Genomic DNA, 18,267 nt, shown 5'->3' on the forward strand with positions numbered 1-18,267 from the left:
ATGGATGCTGATTTGTGGTAGTTTCACGCTTGGTAGATTATTTGGTTTTATATTTGCTCATTTTTATTTAATGGAGTTCTTTACTTTTCTTTGAAAAACTTATTTTGTGGAAACAGTTTTTTTTAATTAATTTCTGTTCTTTTTATATTGACATAGTCTTTTCATGGAAAAGGAAAATAATACTTTAAATCTTTTCGTTTAATTAAGAATTTATAGTTAAACATGCTATTTGTATGCTGGAAAAAAGTTTTCAGCAATTTTTAACAACACATACCCTTTTAAAAATCTGGTTACAAATAGTAGCGTTTAATTTAGTTTCATACCCTATCTAGTTGACCTGAAATGGAAAACTCGGTACCATTCGCAAAAAAATCTGTTTACTTTCTTTGATTGCTTGGATACACTTACGATATTGTGATTTGGTTAAATTTAAAGAGCAGAAGTAGCCCCGAAAGTTTGAAAATAATACCCTCAGTCATTCTTGTGATACTGTTGAGATACCTGATTGGGAATTAACATTAACACAGTGCATTTTGATTTAATCTTAAGGCAACATTAACTTTTTAAACATAAAGGCAAATGGGAGGGTGGGCGTGGGAGGGGGATTAGTTTCCCTCAAATAACTTTTGACTATTAAAAATGACATCAGCCCTTTCTATTTTCAATCGAATGAGCCCTTTTCGAAGTTCCTACGACAACTCCTTCGATACGAGGTGCCCTGGTCTAAACAACAACAACAACAACAAAAATGATACATTATACCCACATCTATCTTTACTATAAAAATGTCATGCCTTCCAATCACTTTCGATTGTTAAAAAGGGCAGTAAGCCTTTCGATTTCCAATCGAATGATCCCTTTTTGGGTTTCTACGACAACGCTTTCTATTAACACCTTATATGCCCCTAGGGCACAAATTACAAGGCTTACCCTAAGGGCTGTGAGGGTGGTTGTCATCCTCTAAGACCTAATTTCTAAAACTTTTAACTACGTTAAACAAAATGGCTATCTCAAAATTTTGATTGAATGTGTTTCGGTAAATGGTGGGCGTGGTGGAGGTGTTAGTTGCCTTTCGATTACTTTTGACTATTAAAATGGGCACAAGCCCTTTCAATTTCTAATCGAATAGGCCCTTTTTGAAGTTTCTTCGACAACTCTTTCGATTCGAAGTGCCCCTGTTCAAAAGAAAAAAATAATAAATTGTGCCAATATCGTTCATACATACCCCCAGGACATAACTTAAAACCCTTGCCCTAATGGTTGTGGGGGAGTAACCTCCTCAAAAACATATATTCTCTCTGGAAATCAGTTACTTTGAACAAAATGGCTACCTTAAAATTTTGATTGGATGTGTTTGGGGAAATGGTGGTCGTGGAAGGGGTGTTAGCTGCCTTCCAATCACTTTCGACTATTAAAAAGGGCACTAGCTATCCCAATTTCCAATCGAATGAGCCCCTTTCGAAGTTTCTACGACAACTCCTTCGACACGAATTGCCCTGGTATGAAAAAAAAATACATTGTGCCAACTAGTCCCCGAAGCCGCGCCGCGCCGACATGACGGCGGCGAATGTGTGATTTAGTATCGGCGGCGGGGCGCCCCCCGGCGCGCCGAAATTTTTTGGGCGGCGCGCCACCGTTTTCGGCCGGGCGGCTATTTGTATGAATAAAAATAATAATACCCATTATACATAACCCATCGATTTCAGCCTCAGATTATTTTGAATAATCATTTTTAAATGTGTGGCTAACAACATAAAATAAAAATATGACAATACAGGAATTTGTCGGGCCGTGCGGAAAGTTTTTATGTTCACCGTCAATAAGACCAAGTAGAATTATCCTTTTTACCCGCTAGACCCAGGGAAACCTATATTGCGTTTATGTTTAGCATCGCATCGTTGCTATAAAATCCCGTATTTAGTCATTTACTTCTTGTTAATGATTCGGTCTAATGTGTGTATAACTTTTGAAATTTGAAGTTCAAACACCTTCTATTCAGCAAATACATACAAAAAATAAGTAAAAAAAATAAGTAACAGCAGCAAAAAAAACACTGTATGCAAGTGTAACGAGTCAAACAAAAAATTTCGGGGCGGGGGTCAAACCCCTTAACCCCCCTTCGGGTACAGCCTTGATGGTGATAGAATAAAGTGTATCACCATGGATGTTCAAATTAAGATTTGAGATTTGCCAAGAACCGAAGAGCAAGTAATCATGTTTTTACAGGATAAGAAGTTGCAACCCATAACAAAACAGTGCGTCAACGGAGACGCCATTACCTTGTACTCACAAGAGACGCAATATCATTGGAATTGTAAAACCTAACCAACATTTCTGACCTGCGTTTTGGGCACATAATTCTAAGTTGTAGTGGTTTTCCCATTTTTGCTAATGAAGTCTTGTATTTGCATCGTATTTTGTTTTACTTCATTAGCATTAACCACATTGGTACTTGTGTATTATACGGTACCCACGAAAGAAGTCAAGTTTGGTCAATGCAAATAAAATATAATAATTTAGGATGAATATATAATACTTTAAAAATAAATTTGAGCTATATATTTTCACATTAGGAAGGGATGGGGGTAAAGCATTACATATATTGAATACGTAACCTAACCTACGCACCTTCCCCCCCCCTAAACCCCAAAAAACAATAGTTTAAATATTGTAAACTCAAGGAGACACGCTTTGCGATCAATTTATCTAGCAAATACCCGTTTGTCTGGTTTTCGTGTAGTATATCCTTGTACAGTCTATAGCGGTGGATGACGTACAATGCACCAGTACCACCAAACTTCACTTCTCGAGTGTTTCTCGTATAATCCATAAGCACCGCATTTTTAAATAAAACAAAACCTCAAAGCAGTTTTTTCAAAGTCTATAGAGGCAAAGAATCAAAGGGGGAGGGGGGTAGCCTGTACTCAAATTTACGCCACTGATACCTAATATTCAGGGATTAAGTAAGGGAAGGATTAGGGTAAACGGTTAAACAAGAATCGATTTTAAAAAAATCCGATAAAAGGCAAATGTCGAGAAAAACACGGTAGTTGTCTGTTACACAACAACCACTCTAGAAGTTAAGTTTGATTACTGCTAATTAAATTAAACAATTTGATGAAAGTTAAATAGTTTAGAAACAATTTTGGGCTATATATTTGAGCATTAGGGTGGGAGTGGGGGTAAAGCAGAGAATAGATGAAATACGTAACCTACCTTACCCTAGGTACCTTTGTTTGCCCTTCTACCCCAAAGGAATATTGTTCATGGAGTGAGGTACTTAGCGCACAATAGCAATTCTCTGGTTATAGAAGCTGCTTGACTAGTTTTTTGCGTCACAAATTCTCGACTGGTTGTGGTATATTAGACAAGTACCAAAAACACTTCAAGAATATAGAGCAGTAATAATTTTATCAGACTTATCTGGTTAAATAATGTTCAAAATATTTTTCAAAACATTCATCAACAAAGCAAACAGCTGTATCCTATATAATTACTGGTTTTAATATCTTTGTTTGTACGACAGTGTCTTGTGAGTACCCCCCCCCCCCAACCCAGTATTTTAATAATGAATTACCTATGTTATAATATCTTATTAGACTATACTTTTCAAATAATATTTACCTATGTTTTGGTCTATCTGATCGATTATTCTTCTTATGACTAAAACTGAATATATACTATACAGATGTTGTCTGCCGTATGGCCTGTTTGTCTCTAACCTGTCCTGTAATGTATTAAGGTCTTCAGCATTTAAAAGCGTCTTCAGCATCACAAGACAAGAGAAAAATCGATAAATAAAGATGCTATTACTAGCTTAGTATGTTATGCGTTACTTCCTGTTACACGAATGTTTGTCAACAAAATTACCTGAAATCGTTTATTTTTTATGGGGAAAGAATACTTTTTGAAAAGTATTCGAAAAGTACTGTTTTCTCAGAAAGTACATCTTTGATAAAAAAAAAATAGTATTAAAATAGTACTTTGGTACTCCCGTAGCAACCTTGAGTAGATGCCTTCAAAAATAAGTAGAGGGTCAGTAGATTTAATATTTGAAAGTAGAAAAGTTCAAAAATAAATATTCTACTGCCAAAATCAGTAGAAGTGGAATCACAGATGACGAGCCCAAGATGACAGTTTTTATCTTTAAGAAACAGATCAGCCGGGATGAAGGTTGAAGCCCGAAGGTCGATATCGGTAAGAAAAAGAGAAAAAAAGAGAAAAAAACGGCGGCTTAATTTTGACACCGCCGCCGATAGAATCAGCGGCGGTCTCCTCGCGCGGACGCAAATTCGGCGGCGCGCCACCGTGTTTTTTGGCGGCGCGCCGCCGATTTTCGGCGCGGCTTCGGGGTCTAGTGCCAACATTGTTCTTTGCTTAGGCAGCGCGATTGCGCTGCCTATGATAACATCCTGAACCGCCTAATACTCTTTTACCTACCTCTTTTCATACGAAAAATCAGAAAGAAAAATGAACAGAATTTTAAAGTCGAAGGTAGAATTTTTTTCAAGAAAATCTCTTCTTCTCCTTCCTACGAACCGATATACACGGCAAGCCCAAGATAACAGTATTTATCTTTAAGAAACAGATTAGCCGGGATGACGGTTGAAGTTCGGAGGTCGATATCGATAAGCAAAAAAGACAAAAAAACGGCGGTTTATTAGTGACGCCGCCACCGATAGAATCAGCGGCAGTGTCAGCGCGCTGATGCAAGCTCGGTGGCGCGCCACCGTTTTTTTTTTGGCGGCGCGCCGCCGACTTTTTGGCGCGGCTCCGGGGTCTAGCTGTGATAATTTCCAATGAGTAGTGGAGGTGGTTACAATTCCAAGAGGGCATGGTACCCCTTCATAATGCTATGAATAGTGGGGGTCTATGACTTTCATAACCGTTCTCTCTTTTTCATAGGCCAATAGCTTTAAGTGAACTAATATGCTCTTATTATTCTAGGTTCACACGACATCATCTCAAGGGACCTACAACCTCTACGAGGATATAGAGAGTTACATGAACATGCAAGAGGTCTCGGAGAATAGAGAACGCGAGAAGGGCTTAAGTGCTGGGGCGAGTCCGGCTAGTGTATTTGATTTAGACAGTTTTGTGATAGATCAGTTACCAGCTAACGAGGTCGAGAGGGTGCTAGAAGCACCCGCCCCTCACAGTGATATGGAAAAAATTGGAGCTGGCTCGCCCCCAGTGTTACCTGATTTGTATCTAGCAGATACCGATTTGCGCAATATTCATGTGTATAGGGCCGAGTTTTGTGACCCGTTTAACTTCCTGTCATGTGGTATTATTCAAATAGATCCCATAGAAACCGCACACCTCTACGTCAGCATGATTCGGGCACTTCTCGAAAAACGTTTACGGGAGGCGGGAGGACGGAATTCATTAAAAGCATGCATAACATTTATAATTAATTTTTTTTAAATGCGAGGTGTTTTGCGCGAGTATCATATACAAACAAGAATGCAGACGCTTCATCCAGACCTGCATAATTTTGAGGGTGTGTTTTCGGATTGGGTGGGTGAAATTTTTAATAGGATGGAGGGGTATAAAGAAAACGGGAGTCGGTTGGAAGTTTTATTTATTGAGAAATTAGAATTAAATATAACTAAATTTAAAAAGGAATTTGCTTTAAGAGGTGGGAACGGGAGCGGGGGTGCAAGATATAATAGTAATTTAAAAGCTACTAAAGGTGTACAGCATTTTCGTTTTGGCACGGGCTTGAAGTTTTTCAAGTATTCCGGCCTTGTAGCAGGTCATAAGCCTCTGCAAATGGGGGTTAGTAAGACAGATTTGGATGATTGGGCAGTAAATGGGAAAGAGGGTTCTTATTTTCCAAAAGTAAATTTTAATTGTTTAAGGGGACAATATCCTGTTACGCTTATGGGGATCGATAATTTTGAAAAGGCAAATGGACATTTAAAAGTTGGGTTTACAGTTTTAAAATTTGATGAAAAATTTGAAGAGGGGGAAGTGATAAAAAAGGGGTAATTTATTCTGTAAGGGCACCGTCCATTGACTCTGTGAAACACTGGGTATGGCTTCTTTACGAACCTGCCAAAGATCCTGAATCAATTGGACATTTCTTTCCTATTCTCCATATTAGTCGGGTTTTAATCGAGGGTATGAAGGGGCGTGGGGGTACTTGCTATTACTGTCTAATGTGTCAATCAAGATTCTATAGGGAATTAAAATTAAATTATCACTTGAGACACTGCAAGCCTCATGGGTACCAGTCTTCAGAATCGGTTTCAGGGGATAGTGCCTCCTTGCGGTTCAAAAGCTTTCAGAACACACTGTTGCAGAGCAACAAGGTGACATTAGACATTGAGGCTTCTCTCATGGAAGTGTCGGATCCGTCAAACTCGAATCATGTGAAAAAAATGAAGCTATTGCGATCTCTTTTGCGCACGCATGGATAGATTCATGTAATACCATGCAATTGGTAGATTTTTGTGAGACGTTGGGTGGAAAAGATTGTGTTGGCACAGCTATGGTTGCTCTCATTAACAAAGCAAATGAGGCAATTTCACGGCGGTGCCATACACACTTTCCAATTTATCTATCACCAGAGGACGAGTTGGCTATTAAAAATCAAGACATTTGTTAGGTTTGCAAGAAAAAAATTAATGAGGGGGACGCGAAAACCCGCGATCATGATCATTTATGCAAAGAGATTTCATCAACGGGAAGTAACTTTCGGGGAGTCGCTCATAAATCGTGTAATTTAAATGTGAAGCAACAATATATTTGCCGGTTTACATACACAATTCCAAATATGATTTGAAATTTATATTACCAGCGTTGGCACGATTGCAGAAAGGGGAAGTTGTAGATGGAGCAAGGGTAGATGGTTTTTTTTCATATGACATCATACCGAAATCATCTGAAAACCTGCTAGTCTTAGAATTTAAATGACAAACAATTGATAATGATAATACTTGTTGGAATAAAATCCGTTTCCTTTAGTTTCTTCCCTAAATCCCTAAGTCAATTAATTCAACTACAAAAACGTGACGATTTGAATAGTTTTCCCCTCCTCAAAAATCACTTTCCAGATGAGGAACTGTATGATTTATTAACGTGTAAGGGCATATACCCTTACGAGTACTACAGCTCCGCCTCGAAGCTAAGTGAGGAAAATTTACCACCCATCGCAGAGTTTTATGATTCACTTCGTGATCGTCAATGCACCATTGCCGATTACGAATTTGCCTAGAGGTTTTGGTCAAAGGGAGGGTGTAATAATGGGTGGGATTATTGTAAAATGTACCTGGCAAACTATGTATTGACGTTGTTGGATATTGTCTCTAAAAACACGGACAAAATTCATGAAGAAATCAGGTTGAATTGGGGGCATTATTTTTCCACTCCTCATTTGGTGATGGATTTGATTCTTAAAATCAGTGGAGCAGAAATAGGTCTGATCGCTGACGTGGATCAGCACCTGTTTGTAGAAAGATCCATGCGAGGGGGGGCTAAGGTTTTTCACGGGGATCGTATCCTAGAAACAGACCCGTCTGGACAACGCACCGGTGAAATGTCGGTGCCATTTTCTTGGATATGAATTCCCTTTACCCGTCGGCAATGTCTCACTTTTATTTGCCGTGTGGGCATTACCAATGGCTTGACAATCCTTCTGGTCTGAATATCCCCAATATTCACACTGTTGAAGAGAATGTACCACAATAATGGTTTTCGAAATTGATGGTGAAATTTCTCTGGAACTTCATGACTTAGTAAAAGATTTTGTTTTCTCTTTAATCAATAGACCGGTGCATAGCCACTCGCCGAGTCCCTAATATTTATCATTAATAGAAAATAAAGGCAGTCGTTGGACACCTTAAGAACAAAAGCTTACTGCCAACCTGGAGCCGAAACGGAATATTGTTGTACACCACGTTCTTTTGCGGTGGATGCTTGCCAACAGTTTCAATGTCACAAGGATTCATAGAGCCCTGCAATTCGATCAAAAACCTTATATGAAGAGCTTATTTGTTGACAATTTTGTCAACAAACGCTCTCGAGCGAAAACAAAGGTCGAAAAAGAGATATTTAAATTCATTTTAAATTCGGCCTTTGGTAAGATATGCGAGAGTGTGCGAAACAGGAGTCATTGTAACATTGTGACCGACCCGAAAGAAAGTGCCTGAATCATTGCGGATCCAAACTTCATATCATTCACGATTATAGATTCCAATATGGTCCTTTTACATAGGTAAAAATAAATGTAGTTCTAAATAAAACATTGCCGCTGGCAGTGCCAATTTAGAAATATAAAAAAACTCATGTTGGAGTTTTATTCCAATGTATGTAAGCGCCAGTGGCCGAGGGAGGGTTTCGTCAACTGCTCAACACTGCCTGTTTTTATATCTAGTCATTTTACCGTCAGAAGTTCGGCGCTGCCTAATTTTTATCGTTGCGCAAAGCGGTATCTTCAAGTGTTTATTTTGTGTTATATTTTTAAGTGTTTACTTTATCTTGCCACTGCCAACGCAGGTGCCGGCTCGGTCACTGGCCGTTGCGGGTGCTAGCTCGGCCGCTGGCCGCTACGGCAGCCGGCCCGGCCGCTCACGTTCGATGGCCACCCGATCGTGATAAAGTGCTTATTTTTTTAAAGTTGTAGATATATTTTTATGATGCTGTATATATGTGAATTAAAGAAACCATGTATTCTAGTCTCTTGAATATTTATTCAACAGACTGAATATCTATTCAAACAAATATCAATTTAAAACATCCTTCAAATCGTTTCTTTGCAGACCGTCCATGTCCGGCAAAACGATACTTTTAACAAAAATCATTCAAAACCGTGATAAATTGTTTTTAGAAAATCCGAAAAATATCTATTATTGCTATAGTATATGGCAAGAATCCTATGATAAAAAAAAGAAGAATGATCCAAGCATAAAATATATAAAAGGACTTGTTGTGTTTACTAGTATTGCACCAAACTCGTGGTTGATTATTGACGATTTAGCTGAATCTATTGAAGAATGGTTTACTTCCAGGTCCCATCAAGAAAAAATTCTGTAACTATTTTTCTCCATAATTTCTTCCATCAGAGTCAATGCATGAGAACACTTGCTTTGAATTGTACCTACTATATCATCTATAGAGTTGTTTACGATTCAAGTTCTCTTATAACTCTAAACAAACAAATTTATCCTAATCAAAACAAACCCGAATAGTTTTATGTAGTCACTGATATTTTCGATAATGAAACTACTGTGAATAATAAAACAGGTCATTAGTCGCAATCATGCCATTGAAGAAGCTACACAAACAACGGCATTTATTTTCCGTGATAGCCAATTCAAAACCACGACTTAGATAAGCAACACTCAAGCATGGTTTTGACAATGAATTTATTAATCTCTTGTCGGAACTTTGTTTAAATTTAACGGAGAGTAATATTCAGCTGTCAGATCGTGTTAAGCAACAGACAAGGCAACATCGATCACTTGTACGGGCTCTAGCTTGCAAAAAGAAAACAAATTGTAAAAGAAAACCTCTTGTTCAAGCAGGGGGTAATTTCTTTTCAGTGTTACTACCGATTGTCGCCGTACTTGTAAAGACTATTCTCTAGAAATGGCTAAACCCTGTAAATTGACACCAATTGAACCTTGCCTTTCACCCAAAGAGCACTTTGAAGATAATCTTGATAAATTTCTTAACAATGAAATAATTACTGATGATGAAAAATTGTTTTGCTTCAAAATGTCCTTCGTCGTGTCAACAAACGTAAACCTTATCGTAAAAAATCGCTCAAAGTCAATGTCATTGAGCAACCTTCTGAAAACAGTTAAACACCGAAAAGGGAAGAGTTATTAACAAGTTTTGTAGACTTGCTGCCTCAATCCTATCGTGAACAAGGTAAAAGACTCTTGATGTATCTCACCGATAATGAACAAATTGATAAGAAAAAGGATGAAGTTATAATCCAGAGCAAGCCTTGCAATTTAATTGCTTTACTATCAGATCTGATTGCAAATCGTAAAAGAGTCGAATCCTTTGACGGGCATTTATAAAATTTACTTGCGATTTGCGATTTGACGCGGGCATTTACTTGCGATTTGACACCGGTAACTAGACAAAAGCGAAGACGTATTGATTCACCCGGTAGTTTTCAAAAGGGTAGCGGACGGTTACGATCAAAATGGATCAAATTTTGAAAGGCGTTTATGAAAATATTGGAGAACCAGGAAGTGTAAGTTCTCCAACTACACTTTCCAAAGTCACTGGTGTTGAAACTAAAATGGTACAAGAGTACTTACAAAAGGAATCCAGTTATTCTCTTCATCGAAATCATAGGGCTAGAGGTTATGACTAATCAAAAACTAAAGCCTTTTACCACCAAATTTATTACAAGCAGATCTTTTGACTCTAGACGCGATTCAAAGACGTTGTAATAAACCCTAAAAGTATATTTTACTCGCAATAAGTGTTTTTAGTCGGTATGCATATGCAGTTCCATGGCAGTCAAAGAGAAGCAATGAAGTTACTAAAGCCCTTGAATCCATCTTTGAACAAGATTCATATAAAAAAAGTTCAAACAGATCGTGGAAGTTAATTTGTTAATCCATATGTTGAAAAAGTACTAATGAAATATTATAAAATACTCTATCATAGTGAGAGTCCTATAAAGGCCGCATTGGCAGAATGTTTAATACGAAATATTAGACTTTTAATTTCAAGATATTGTACATTGAAAAATACAGCTGTATTTATTCATGATTTAGATAAAATCATGCAAATATATAACCAACTTCCTCATCGATGATTGTTCAATACTAGCCCTCAGGAAGTTCATTATAGCGAGAGTACACATTTCCTTAAACAATATTATAATGAAAAGACGGGAAAGAAAACATTCAATGTTGGTGATACTCTTTGAATCAATCGTACAAAATATTTTTCAAAAACGAACTTACTTGTGGTCCACTGAACTTCTAAAGTGCCCAAAATCCTAGATACTAAACCTATAACATATCGTCTTCGTGATATGAAAGATGAAGAGATTCTTAGCGGATTTTATGATTATGAATTACAAATAGTTAAAAACACTGGACTGTATCAAATTGAAAAGGTATTAAAGACTCACACACTCCGGGGTAAGCGACAGTTGCTTGTTCGCTGGCTAGGATACAACTCTGATTTTAATTCTTGGATACCCACCAAAGACGTTCATAATGTCTGAAGGTTTTTATATGACATTGATGTCCAATGTTTCTGATCCTCTATATGACAATTTGAATAAAACGAGCAATTTTTGGACAAAACTTTTCTCGGTCATTAAACTTGAGGGAAGGTATGAAGTGGCTATTGTAGATTGTATTCTTAAAAACATATATGATATCCTAAAAAGGATCATACATACAATATAAAAATTATACCCCATGATTGGCCAATTGTTGACGATCAATATGTGATTGAAAATATGAATTCATTTGAATACCCCTTTGCCACATTATCATATAAGGATTTTGGGAGTATGAACGAATTGTGTCGTGCAATCAACAAAAAATTTTCGCTCGTAAAAATGGTGCCTTTCAATTGCATTATTAAAAAGAAGAGGGGAAAATCAACATTAGTTCGCCCATTGACAATGAAAAGGTTATTCTCAATGATAATCTAAGAGAAGTGCTTGGTTATAAACATGATGTAATTAACGGTAAAAGTGCAGGGAGTGCTAATGGCATGAATCGTGTCATTTTCTCAGAGTATCCGCCTGCCTTCTCTTCGGACAGTTGTAAATTTCTTTATGCATCCTTTGTCGAGAGATCAAGAATTGGTAAAACCAATGTCTCCCTCTTACGTGTTCTTGAACGAAAAACCTCTAATGACCAAATTCACCACTACAATATAAAGCACCTTCAACATGTTCCAGTCAACACTTCATATTTGGAGCTCTGTCAGTTAACATTAAGGAGCGAATTGGGTGATCCTTTCGCAATAACAAAAGGTTTGGCTGTAATTACATGTCATTTTCGAGCCATTCAGTGAAATGGCAAATAGAAATCAGTTTGTATGTCCTGATATTGATTGCTATGTTGCTACTCTTGGACCACGACAGTTGGGACATGGAATAGGGGTCGTTCGTCAATGTCCGGGTATGGTCTCTGCAGTTGGTTTGCTAAGTTTTTTCACTCTGCACTACCCTTGGCTAGACAATATATTGCACCGGTTGCAGCGGATTTTGCGTCCTGTACATTACATGATTGGGGCTCTGGGAAAGATATTCAAGAAATTATTTCACAAAATCTCAGATCGAGCGCAAGTTCCATCGGCGAGCAATTGAAGCAACGGGGAAAGGTTTAAAAGGACGAGAAAGACCTCATTACTAATTAGTGTCAAGTCAGCCGGGAAGCGTAGAGCATCAAAGAAAGTAAAAAGATCCAAAAAGGATTTCTTTTCCTAAGATGACATATCTACCACATAAAGATTATCACCCTTCAGTCACCTCATCTCTAAATCGTTTCTATGCTGAAAATTTAAATATCAGTGTAAAAAATGGATACTTTGAACGATTTTACCCTCAAAACCGCTCTCTGAAAATGTCCATTTTCAAGTTTATTCTAATGAAGACTACTTTATCGATTTGGATTTGACATTTATAGATTTAAATATCCTTGTTAACAAATTAAATAATGAAAAACCAAGTGCCACCGAGGGATTATCCTACGAAAATTGTGAACTATATAATCTATTTCGACAAATAAGTGTCTATATAAACGGAACACTGGTGAACACGAACAATAATCTTTCAAATTATGCAAGTTATATACAATTCATGTTGATGACACCAATGTCCTATAAGCAGTTGAGAGGTATGACTATTGGATATTAATATAAAACAAATACTGATACTACCAATATTCTTAGAGAGGCAACAACTAAAGATTTGCCTTTTGTTGGGAAACTAAATCAGGAGAGATTTAATATACCTCAATGATTGCCTCCTAATGTAAAGATTAATATAAAACTACAACTCGCAGCGTCCAGTTATATTATATAAAAAGTACTGGAAACTAAACCCGATATAACAGTTTCTCTCACGTTGGCAATACTTCATGTACGAAAACAACAAGTTATGAGTTCTTTGGCTTTGGCAATTGAAAAACTAAGAGCCAGTGGAAATAATATCAAATTGCTCGTACCTCATACAATCATGAATCAGAATCATATTGCTACAGGTACGGGTACCTATACTGATTCGTCATTTATTAATGGCGAAATTCTTTCAAAATTGGCATTGGCTTTTCTAAAAAGCGCTAGCACTGTTGGATCATTAACAGATTCCCACTTAAACTTGAACTTTTTGGACTTTCATCGCTTGTATGTAAAGTAAATGGAATCCCACTGTACAACTAATCCTTTGATAAATCCTATAGGACCCTCACCGAATTGACAATGCAATCCCTAGATCGAGAATTTCAATGTTCGAAAAAAGTATAAGTGAAGAAATGTTTGCAAAAACGCATGGCATTATTGTACTAGATTTGTCTGGTACTCAAGAAATGAGTATTGTCCGGACGGGAAATGTACGGATAGAGTGCACCTTTTCCAAACCATTGGAGGAAAGTATTGCATTAATCTTTCTAAATCAATTTGAAACCTTACTCCTGACGGCAGTGTTTTATTAGACTTGGCACCATAAACACCAATCAAATAATCGATGTATTTAATATGGACCCCTAAATGTCCAAATATAAATCCTATTGCATACCTTCAAATTTCCTGGAGCATATTCAACATGTTGACAATACTCTCATCATTGTTAATAGAATTCCGTCGAGTGTAAAGGCGGGGCGTTGTTTATGCATATTTCAAACAAGAAGCAATAAAGAATTTTTCGATCCCCTTGGCTTGCCATATACATTCTACACACCTCATATTAAAAATTTCTTGAGCAGAGCCGGAAATCTATTATTCAAAATTTGAAGCAAGTACAAGATTTAGCAACAAAAAGCTGCGGTTTTCATGCCATATTGTATTTCAAGTTTAGAAGTTATGGATATACTTATATGGAATTTTTCGAAATTAATGGTGGCAATCTTCGATGGAATAACTTTCTTGAATACGATACTCTTTCCTATCTCTTTCCCATTAATTTCGACGCCCTAATAGTGAAAAGCGTTAGAAATGTATGTAAATTTGTTTATTAATAAAATTAGGTACATAACACTGTGTCCTTTATATTTCTTCTTCTATGTATAGGTAATCGACCGTAACGATAAATTGTGGTAGTTCGTCAGGATTCAACTTGTATTTATCATGACTTGTAAATTTAGGATCGAGTTTCCCACCATACTGTGTGGCTTTATTTTTATTGCTTCTCTTTGTTAATATAATACTATTGTTCTAGTCTATATGATAAAAAGCTCGCTCTGCGGGTTACGTATAGTAAGCAAACTCAAGCAAACGATTATCATATGAAGCATCAAACTATGTTACAGCTTTATAAAAGTCTGTTGTATTGTAATCAAAATAGCCAGTATCTTCACAGCGATGTCGTAAAATCAGACTCTTTTATTATTCCAGCAATTGAAACGTGGACCGGGTTCTTCTTCCCAAAACGATTTAAACCCACGACGATACCAGTTTCTCAAAAAAAAACTGAACTCACGCTTAGGATTTTTCACAATCAGGCCAGGATAACTATTCTCCCATAGATCACATTTATCACAGAGACAATTGGAGCATACAAATCCTTTATTATGAGAGTCACAGATCTCTTCAACACAAGAGTTACAGTCTTTAATTTGCACAGCATATCCTCTATGCAATTTACATGGATTGCATGATTTACACTTTTCATTATAGTCATCAGCAAAAGTACAATTCTTACAGGATGACCAGCAGCCCAAAGTATAGAAGCATAAAGGTCATATGTAAAACATTTCTTCAATTTTGACTGGTCCACTTCCAAAAATAAACTAACTCGAAATCAATGAATGATCTTTGCTATCAGTTTTATGTTATCGAATCATTAAAGGAATGCGAAGAGTAACTGAAACTCTGTGTAACCTTCAAAGAGATGTGCAATATCATTTTGTTTTGTCTCAATCAATATATCCATAAATTGATTAAAAGCCTGGGGTCCACGACATATAAGTCTCAGGCAATAGTCCAGCGATGGAAACTCATTTCTCATTATATTATCAATCATCCTGTTAGTGAAGATTTTCTTCTGTACTGATCATTTTTGAAAATTAAGATCTAAAATTAACCATCTCTCCAAAGTAACAGGATTACCTAAAATTTTCTGTCTTTCCACTTTATTCATTTTAATCCTGACAGTCCTCTCTCACGACTAAACAGAAACTGATCCTAAATAAACATTGGATTCTACCACCTGGGGATGCATGTTTGGACACAATTTCGCCTAGTAACAAGATGTGTCCTTGAAATTTTGGCTAGACATGCCTAATCTTGCCTGGAAATGCTTAATCTCGCCTGGGTGGAAATTTCGCCTAGAAACAGTTACGAGGGGGTAGGACATTCACTTGTTAATTCCCCATGTTTTAGTTTCCCAATTATTACTACTTTACCATTATACGGACCAAATTCCAAGTAATTATGCCTGGAAATTTTGCCTAGAAACAGGGCATACGCTCGGAACCTTGCCAAACTGTCCGCTAGAAACAGGGATGCCATGACATCAGAAGGCATGCACTTGAATTCAATGGGAAAAGGGATATGGGCGTTCTTGAACCTTCTGCTATGGGCGTGCTTGAAGTGATTATGCTCATACTACTCCAGTTGAGCTACAAAATTACTGGGACACCAGCGACAATTTTCAAAATGATCTTTTTATAATTTTATGGATAAAATATGTCCTACTCTTAACAAATTTTGACAAGCATCGGTCTTATTGTTTCTTGAAAAAGAGGCACTTGTTAATTATACAGAACGTACCCAAGAAGTAAAGTTATGTTAATCCTAATGAAATATGTCAAAATATGATGAAAATATAATACTTTAGTTTACATAACAACATAATATGGGCTATAAAGTTGAACATTAGGGGGATGTGGGGGTAAAGTAACCTAACATAACCTTGCCCCCACCCCGCTAATGTGCATATATATAGCCCTAGTTATACGTCCAACGTCCAATGCACTCTGTCACCCATTATTGGTTTTTGTGGGTATGAAACTGGTTTACATAGATCTTACAGTAGTAGGGACCAATTATTGACTGCAGGGCGCACGCAAGATCATGTGCCTATTTCTAGGCCAATCAGAGGGCTAGAATACTGGGCGAACAAGATCATACACCTTTTTCGACCTGCACAATAGCATCCGCAACTAATAAAGGAAGGATTGTCAGTATAGTTGATATTAGTGTGAGAATAAAATTCAAGGAGGGAGAACAGTTTGAATTTACTCGTTTATTTATTTGGCAAGATATATATTTGCAATAATGAGTGGAATGTTTACGCTATTAGAGGTCGATAGTAGAGCTGGCAGTAGCAGCAATGATACAAGAACACCAAAGATGGCGGTAGAAATCACGAGAGGATCTCGACTTTGTCTCGAGTGGGAAGAAGAATAACCAAGATACGTGTTATCTTTGAGTAAATTTAAATTGGAGGACCAATTATTCTTCGCTGCGAAAGTCGATATAGTACATATAAATAGACTTCAAAGTGCTTTAAATGCAATAGTGAAGCATATTGAGGACAATAAGTTATATCGATAATTGAATATGTGGTAATATATTATTATTGTAATTATGCTCACACACAATAAAATTGTTTTGAAATCGAAAATGCTCCCTTTCTTTTTGTTAGATTGTTTTTAAGTAGGTTATCAAATATTCTTAAAGTAGAACGAATCGTGGTTAGTCTAGAGTCAGAATTGGGAGTGTTAGGATTGAAATATGAATGAATTTGAGAAAGAGAGAATTACGTCGAATCTTGTGATTATGGAAAAACGTTTGATTCTAGATGACGATTTTCTTGAGTTATCTCTTCAATGGAAGATATTTTCTCAGGGAAAACTTGACAATATAATGGGGAATGATTCTCCCCCAATGGATTATTGTATGAAGCTGTTACGACGTGACTCAAATGCATTTACTCAATTTATTGATATATTATTTGAAACAAAGCAGAATATTATCGTGGATATACTTTTGAAAACATTGCTGTAGATTCTATGTAGATGACTCTCTCTTTTCAAAACAGATTATTTAACGTCAAAGAGTTACTCCTCTCCTACCCCCCCCCCCCTTCTGAATTTATCGAACGTGGATCAGTTTCTTTTTAGGTGTGAGAGAGTCGAAATCGGAAACCAAAAATGTTCAATACATGTCCACTATGTATGTATACTCTTGGCAGTTGGTCATCATGTGAGAATTGTACAATTATTGATCAGTATAATGAAAAGTGTAAATTATGTAATCCGAGTAAATTACATAAAAGATATGCAGTACAAATTAAAAGCTCTAATTCATGTCTTGAAGAGACTTGTGACTCTCACCCTAGAGGGCAACTATACTCCATTTCTCACTATGACAAATGCGATGAGTGGGAGAATACTTATCCTGGTATGATTTGAAAGAACCCTAAACGTGATTTTAGTTTAATTCTACGAGATTGGTATCGCCGTGGTTTTAAATTATTTTGGGAGGAAGAATCAGGTCAACGATTCAACTGTTGGGGTAACAAGACAATTTGGTTTCTACGTCATCGTTGTGACGACACTGCCTATGATGACCTTAAGCCTAGTGATTTTTATTTGGCAGTTACGGAATCTGATTTACCACTTGAAAACACTGTATGTGATATTGCTTCAAATAGACAAATTGAAACACGTGAATTTCATAATATGAATGCAAATAGTATCATTAACTATACAAAGAGATATGACAAGAGTGAAGTTACATTGTACTGTAGAAATTGTGACCCTGGATTTGCAGCCAATCAAGATCAATCTACAGTGAATTCAAATGATCTACCAGAAAAAGTGGTTCTCTACAGTTGCCTATACACCGAAGAAGAAGAAATCTAAAGTGAAAAATAAAGACATTGTTATTGTGTATATACATTTTTTTTATTAATAAACAAATTTACATTCATTTTTAAAACAATTTACTCGTAGGGCATTAAATTCAATGTTATAAAGATCTGAGAGGATATTTTCGACCATAAAGTCGGTCAGACGTGGATTGTCTGCGTAAATGATGAGAAACTGTTTGTAAGTATAACTGCGACATCTGAAGACGGAATATAGTAGCGTGTGAAAACCGCAACTT

General features: G+C 36.8%; 1 protein-coding gene across 1 annotated transcript in view; it reads left to right on the forward strand.

Moving 5' to 3' along the window:
* The window catches only part of LOC148947542 (uncharacterized), a 68,773-nt gene extending 60,172 nt beyond the window's left edge, over nt 1-8,601 (forward strand). The window contains exons 7-8 of the mRNA XM_089095930.1: nt 4,948-5,243; nt 8,472-8,601. Of these exons, the coding sequence (XP_088952056.1) occupies nt 4,948-5,243; nt 8,472-8,601 (426 nt within the window). The remainder of the gene's footprint in view (nt 1-4,947; nt 5,244-8,471) is intronic.
* Nucleotides 8,602-18,267: the final 9,666 nt, after the last annotated feature.

This window comes from Artemia sp. Qi Xiang Cuo, chromosome 10, assembly GCF_049724085.1.
Source record: "Artemia sp. Qi Xiang Cuo chromosome 10, ASM4972408v1, whole genome shotgun sequence".
Taxonomy (NCBI): Eukaryota; Metazoa; Arthropoda; class Branchiopoda; order Anostraca; family Artemiidae; genus Artemia; species Artemia sp. Qi Xiang Cuo.